This window comes from Vespula pensylvanica, chromosome 2 (genome assembly GCF_014466175.1).
Source record: "Vespula pensylvanica isolate Volc-1 chromosome 2, ASM1446617v1, whole genome shotgun sequence".
Classification (NCBI taxonomy): domain Eukaryota; kingdom Metazoa; phylum Arthropoda; class Insecta; order Hymenoptera; family Vespidae; genus Vespula; species Vespula pensylvanica.
In genome coordinates, this window is record NC_057686.1 from 15,853,555 (window position 1) to 15,861,054 (window position 7,500).

At 37.1% G+C, this 7,500-nt stretch overlaps 1 protein-coding gene and 1 long non-coding RNA gene across 5 annotated transcripts in view; both read right to left on the bottom strand.

The window, feature by feature from the left end:
• Positions 1-7,500, bottom strand: part of LOC122638131 (insulin gene enhancer protein ISL-1) — an 81,651-nt gene that overhangs the window by 33,014 nt on the left and 41,137 nt on the right. For 2 of the 4 annotated variants that reach the window (XM_043830852.1, XM_043830850.1), the window contains exon 1: positions 3,919-4,511. The exons of 1 other annotated variant lie outside the window; for it this stretch is intronic. In XM_043830852.1, the coding sequence (XP_043686787.1) occupies positions 3,919-4,036 (118 nt within the window). In that variant the 5' untranslated portion in view covers positions 4,037-4,511. Of the gene's footprint in view, positions 1-3,918; positions 4,512-7,500 lie in introns of those variants that run through there. One more of the 4 variants, XM_043830851.1, reaches the window with a different exon arrangement.
• Positions 4,831-5,460, bottom strand: LOC122638137. The gene is made up of 2 exons (XR_006329356.1): positions 5,192-5,460; positions 4,831-4,915 (listed from the first exon to the last, which is right to left on the bottom strand). It is a non-coding gene; the product is annotated as an uncharacterized LOC122638137 (long non-coding RNA).

The following is a 7,500-nucleotide window of genomic DNA, read 5'->3' on the forward strand; positions in this document are numbered from 1 at the left end:
ATATATATATATATATAGTGATTCGTAGATATAGCTGGTTGGTGTTATCTCGTCGACAAATGTACCAATGGTTTCTGGATTACTCTGGATTATATTAATATCTACCGACGTATATTTGAATAGGGATTTTTTATTCTTTGTTTTATTTCTTTCTTTATTATTATTATTATTATTTTTTTTTAAGAGATCCAAATCTCATCATTCATTCGCGAGTTTGCGAATGGAAATAATTGCACGACTCTTTTCTATCGTTATTCATTCTTTAATTACAATTACAAACGATTTTATCTACCAAAATCTTTCTCCTCTCACTTTATTTCTTTCTCGATCTTCTTTGCCAACAAATCTGCATAAAGTGATTCTAAGATCTCGAATTTATTTCCGAAATAATGAATAGATAGATAGTCGTATATATGCTCTCTGTCACGAATTTCTAAGCAAAGCTTAGAATCGTCTAGATATCGTTTAAAAACAAACGAAGTGTCTTCGAGGAATTTCCTAACGAAATACTAACGCCATAAAATATATTTGACGTTTGAAACTTCGCCCGAAATAGTTCGATGATCTTTTCTAACGATTAAGACATTTTATGGATACGACAAAAAATTTCGATTCTCTAAATGATCGAGTTTTTGAATGCGTTAATCTCAACTTTTTCTATCTATCTCTTTCTCACTCTCTCTCTCTCTCTCTCTCTCTCTCTTTCTCTCTCTCACGATTTACCTACCTATCTACCATTTTATCGTTTCAATATTGTATGACATGTGAAAAATAAATTTTCACACTTTGATAATCGTTTGAAAACACGCATTCACGTGTTATCTCGTATTAAAAAAAAAAAAAAAAAAAAAAAAAAGAAGGAAAAAAAAAGAAAATAGAAAAAAAAAACTGGCGGAATACATAAAAGTCGATGATTTTAACGAGGAATCTATGAAGTTATATATATTGTATGTTACAACGATCAATGTACCCGATCTATATGATCTATATCGAATGAGTTTATGAAAGTTTAAAAGCGAGTTTAAACTTGACACGACTTTATGGAATATTTATTATGAGAAAAAATTGTAGAAGTTCTTGTTAATCCTAGCGAATTGATCGATCGCATTCTTCTTCTTACAATAATCAATTTTTTAATGATAAACGAAAATACGAGTAGTAGACGTAGTAGTTAGAATTATGAATTTTTCGTTTTCTTTTTAATTTTTTTCTTTTTTCTTTTTTCTTTCCTAAAAAAAAACACTTACAATATAATGAACATTGATATCCTATACACTTACGATATAATTAACATTAGATAAATATGTCTCCTTTGATCGGACTTAAAAAAATATAAATAAATAACGAAAGCAAACGATATGATTAACGATGTAAAATTAAGGTATAATTATTATGCCTGCATTTTCTTTTTCTTAAAATTTTTGACTTGGATATGGATATGATATCTTTACCCCGTTCTCCAAATGAATTAATTATTTCAAATGAATGAATGAACGAAAAAAAAAAAGAAAAAGAAAAAGAATTCTATTAACGTTGATCTAAGAAAATCTACGATTAAATATTTCCTTTTGGAATATAGATTTTGATATGAAATGACACGTTTCTACGAACATTCATTTGATTTACATACAATCGATTGTCAAGACGATGCACGTATGGAAAGTGATCGAATTCTTCGCAAAATTATTATTTAACGATTAGTAATGACGATTAAGAGGGAAGAAAAGAATTTACAAAAAAAAAAAAAAGAAAAAAGAAAAAAAATGTAATAATGATAACATACTTATCTATCTAATGATTACAGTCATAAATAAAAATAAGGATGTTTTGATTGATATGACCTCGTTTAAATTACACAAATATCCTTGTAATTATTATCGATGTTTCGTTGTCAAATAATGAGTAATAATTAACAGTAGTTAATTAGAGTAATTTTCCTTGGAACAATGTGTAATATAGATCTTACGTTGGTTTGTCTAATAGAAATGTTGACCTTAGATAAGACGTTATCGTAAACTTATGAGAGTCCTAGACAAAGCGACGCGTCACGAACGTCGTAACGTCACGTAAGTACGTATGTACACTTTGCACAATTTTATTATTATTATTATTATTATTATTATTATTAGATATTTTTTTACATCTCATTCTAATAATTTCTTTTTAAGAAATTATCGAGTATAAATATGTTTTCTCTTCTCTTTGCCAAATTAATTTATTGTTGTTGTTGTTGTTGTTTTTTTTTTTCATTCCCCCCATTAATTTTACACGCGCAAGAAAGACTATAGGAGGTAGAAGTCTCCCATGGATGAAGACAAATTTTTATCTTTTCAGTTCGAATGGCATACTACACGGTATACGAGTGAATACCTCTTACCTATACAAAAAGTAAAATGCCTAAGCTCATTTACAAGAGGAGAAACGATCGTAAATGGTCGTAAAGATATATATCGCTACGCTTAGATACCTACTAAGAAAATTGTTCGCAAAATTATTATGAGACCTTCTTCCTTCTATGACCTTCCGCTTCCTCTCTCTCTCTCTCTCTCTCTCTCTCTCTCTCTCTGTCTTTTTCTTATATATATATTTTTCTTTTTTCTCATTCAACAAAAATTTCAATCTTTCGATTCGATCTCTATGAAGACATGATGTAAATATCTAAGTAGATAACTTTATATATTATATAAAGTTTCATATATTATACAGATAATGTTAATCGATTGACTCATCGAAGGTTTACTTAAATAGTCAATATAGTGTCCCTAATTCCTAATCGATCTATTACATTAAATCCGATGAGAAGAGTTAATCGAGTAATCATGATTTAATTATTTTTAGAAACGACGTCTTCAAAGTTTCAAAGATTTATCCGTAAATCAATAATTATTTTCGCATATATATATATATATATATATATATATATATATATTTATCTATTTATCTACATAGATACAAATGGAAGCACATGTGTTCGTCGTATTTTCATATCCGACGAATTACAACGATTTTTTCATTCATATCTATCTGTCGTATCCTTTACATACGTATGTTAAATCGATTACTTACACGTTATTAACGTTTTCTATTAGGATGAAGAATTAATGTGGATAATTCAAACGACAGAATTGAATGATTCCGTGTGCGAAAATAGCGATGAGAGATATTATCGAACGACGAATTCTTTTCTAAAATGTTGGACATTCTTCTTTCGGAAACGCGAAAGCGACGTTATTGACAGAACTGTCAATTATAGACTTAATGTCACATTAAATGTACGAGTAGCGAACGAGTTACACGAGAAATATTTTGGGAACTCGATCGAATCGAGTTACAATTTTTACAACGGTATTCCTACAATGTATATAGAAGGATCAACGTAAACGATAAGAAAATATATCAGGGTTGTTCCATGTAATAATTTATCAGAAAAATATCGTATTAACGATCTACCTCTGATAGATCGAAATTTCATTAACGTTCATCATCGTAAGAAAAAAAGAAGAAGAAAAAAAAAAATACGAACAAACAATACGATCCACGTAATTTGCAAAGAACTATTTCGCCCATACCGATGGTTGTTACAAATCGAATATTTTTATTGACGATAGATGCATAAAGACGAATGAAACTTGTTACATTATAGACGCATGTATTAAATTTCTTTTAACAAGCAAATACTTTTTAAACATTGAACTCTTACGCAAGCAGTTCAATTATTTGCAAATTATTTGCATTTATGTAAATTATTTACCAACGACGTTTAATAATGACGATGACGATGACGATGATTATATTCGATCTCTTTTTTCTTTTTCTTTTCTTAGATTAGATTATAGATAGACAGGTATAGATAAACAGGTATAGGTAGGTAGGTAGATAAGTACATAAGGTAGGTATATATAGATACTAGGTACGTACTTTGCGAGGTCGGGTCACCGGGTTCGTCCTGAATGTTCACTGGTGATATTTTGACTGACCTTGGAGGGCCCTGAAGACCTAAGGGCCCGGGCCCTCCGCCAGCGACCGCCCTTTGCATAGCTGCCCACGCACCCCGTATTTCCGCGGTTCGTCCAACCCTGCGCGAATCGCGCGACGGTTTTCGAGCAATCTTGAAGGCTTTTAAAACCACCGGCCGAAGCGGTGTACTTTTTCTAATCTTCTATTTCTCCCACTTCTTCCTCTTCCTCTTCTTCCTCCTCCTCTTCTTTTTCCACGTCTGTTTTTCTTGCTCCCGTAACTCCTCCCTCAAATTCTTTCTTACGAATTTTTCTATCTTTCGTATATCACGTATCGTTGAAAATTTCTTGCAAGAAACTATTCCAATGATCTATCCCGACGATTTAACGTCGACGATCCTTTTTCTTTTAGATATCGAACGTTCCTTCGATTTGAATTAATCGAATTTCTTGGACGCTTCTGAAGATCGTTAGAATTCGATTTGGAGCATCGATAGATAGACGATAGGTAGATGAATAGATGGGTGAATGGATGGATAGATAGATAGAGAGAGAGAGAGAGAGAGAGAGAGAGAGAGAGAGAGAGAGAGATGGTTATATTTTATCGCGAGATCGTTAACGAAGGAATACAAGGAAAAATATTTGCGACGACCAGCGCCATTTTGCGATCGTGTTTTAGCCTGATCAAGTTAAACGTCTCGGTTGTTCTATCATTAATGATCTAGACACAGACACAAACACACGCACGCACGCACGCACACACCAAAAAAAATATCCTATCGTTCAAGCGTTGCTCTCGTGGTAGTCCTTCGAGTTCGTAGCGAGTGTCTATGTCCAATTTTTAGTCCGTTTATATCGTATATTCCTTTTTTTCCCCTGTATTCCTAATTTCACCAAGTTATCCTGTTTTCTTCTCTTTAACAAGGATTTCTTCTTTCTTCGACGTTTATCACAATTACCTATAGACAGGCTATACTAATTGAGAGCACACCAGTGTCGAAAAAAAAAGAGATAAAGAGAGAGATAGGGAGAAAAAGAAAACAAACCAACAACAACCGTCACGACACATTAACAACGATCCCTTTAAAATAGAGGGAAAAAAAAAAGGAAAAATAAAAGAAAAAGAGAAAGATCCCAACACGATTTACGTTTCTCTTCGTTTATTATCGTCTTATTAAATACGTGTCTCACACGCGATGTTTTTGACGAATCGCGTAAAACGAGTAAGAACTTACGGTGTAAGAACTACTACGACGAGGAGGAGGACGACGACGGCGACGACGACGACGATAACGACGACGACCGTCGGAGGAGGTAACGTATCCTCTCTCTCTCGTAGGTATACAATGATGGTGATCGATGCGTGTAGTCGTACCAGTCGAATAAGAAAATGAAAAAGAAACGGAAGAGAAAAACGAAAAAAGAAAAAAGAAGAAGAAGAAAGGAGGAAAAAAGGAAAGGAAGAAAAGGAAGGGAAAAAATCAAATATGTAGGTAGGTACGTGGAAAGAGAGAAAAAAAAAGGGTAAAGAGGAAGGAGGAGAAAGAGAAGGAGGAGAAGGAGGAAGAGGAGGAGGTGGAGGAGGAGAAAAAGGAGAAAGAAAAGGAAGGAGAAAGAGATATATAATCGAATAGGAGCAAACGAGAGAGAGAGAGAGAGAGAGAGGTAGACGAGAGGAGAATGGGATTGACAGACAGGAGAAAAGAGGGAGAAGAAAGACAGACGGACGGATCGAAAAAGAAAGAAAGAAAGAGAGAGAGAAAGAAAGAAAGAAAGAAAGAAAGAAAGACAGACAGAGAACAAGAGATAGATAGATAGAAAGAGAGAGGGAGAGAAAGAGAGAGAGAGAGAGAGAGAGAGAGAAAGACGCGATCACACGATACAACCCCAACGAGACTGACGGCGCGGGGCCCTGAGAGGCACTGACTGCCGTACTCGGCTCGCTCGCTATAGTAGAAACGAGTGTGTCGCCGCTTTCGCCGCCGGCAGAGAGCTGGCTTACCCCCTCCCACTCAACGGCGATCTATCCCCACCACTGGTCTCAGCAACTGGCGCGGCGCTATCTCCTCCCCACCACTACTACCGACGGGTACGCTCTTACTATAAACTCCGGTACTCTTCTACCTATCCCCCCACTACTGGTACGTCCAGTAAGCCAGCGGGTCTGGACCGTTCAGAACGCCCACGGCACGCTACGAACGTGCTCCCACGCGTACGCGCCCTATCCCGAGGTAGAGGATACGTAAGCGTGCGCGTGCGCCCGCGAAAGCGAGCGCGCGCGCACGAGGTCCCGCGCGCGCTCTATACCCTCTACCAAGGAACGATTTGTCCACGACGTTGAGTCGACGCCGATGCTTCGGCCACACCTACCGTGGCCCTCCTAGCACCGACTATGCCGATCCTGCCAACAAAATGGCCGACCTACCTAATCGATTCGTCGTTCCACGGGTTCTCTCTCTCTCTCTCTCTCTCTCTCTCTCTCTCTCTCTCTCTCTCTCTCTATTTCTCTCTCTCTCTCTATCTCTCTCTGTTTCTTTCTCTTTCTCTTTTTCTCTTCTCGCTCTTTCTTCAACCGTTCCTTTTTTTCCTTTTACTTTCTCTTTCTCTCTTCCTTTTTTTGCTTTTTTTCTTTCTTTGACTACTACTACTATTATTACTACTATTACTATTATGACTACTATTAGTCGTTGCACCTTCCTTTAGGACCCACCTTCTCTCTCTCTCTCTTCTTTTTTTCTCAGTACTTTTATCCTCCTCCTTCTTCTTTTTCTTCTTTCTCTCTCCTCTCTTCTTTACCCTCTTCTCTTCTTCTCCTTCTTTTTCTTCCTACTGCTACTACTACTCTTCTTCCGCGTCGTCGACCAAAGCGGTAACCAAACGGTCGGTATATAACGTGTCACCACACTTCTACTTTTCCTCCTTCTCTTTCCTACTCACTCTCTCCATCTTCCCTTCCCTTTTATCTCTTTCTATCTTTCTTTCGTTGCTCTCGAGTACGCGATGGTCCAAACTCCGTTGATTTGTTCGCGGAGATTTCGCGCGGTAAACTGTTGATGGTAGTGGTGGTTGATGGTGGCAATGGTGGTGGTGTTGATGGTGGTAGTAGTAGTAGTAGTGGTGGTGGTGGTGGTGGTGGTGGTGGTGGTGGTGGTGGTGGTGGTGGTGGTGCTGCTGCTGATGGTGATGGTGGTGGTAGTGGTAGTGGTGTCTGCTACTTATCTACACCAGACCAACATTGATAGTGGCGATGGTAGTGGTATTAGTAATGGTAGTAGAGTGGTAGTGGTAGTGGTAGTGGTGGCAATGGCGATGAGGGCGATGGTGGTAGTAAGCGTAGTGGTGGTGGTAGTGGTCGTGGTAGTGCGGTTTTATCGTGCATCCCTCTCGGACGTAGACGTCGCCCGTCGATCGATTTTGGAGGTACGCTATGTCGAGAGTAGATTTATAAGCGAGTAAAGCACGGATTTCGAGTTCTCAAATTTCAATCCGTCTGTTATAAGTACACTTACCTACTGATCATATCTGTTACATCAGACAGATATGA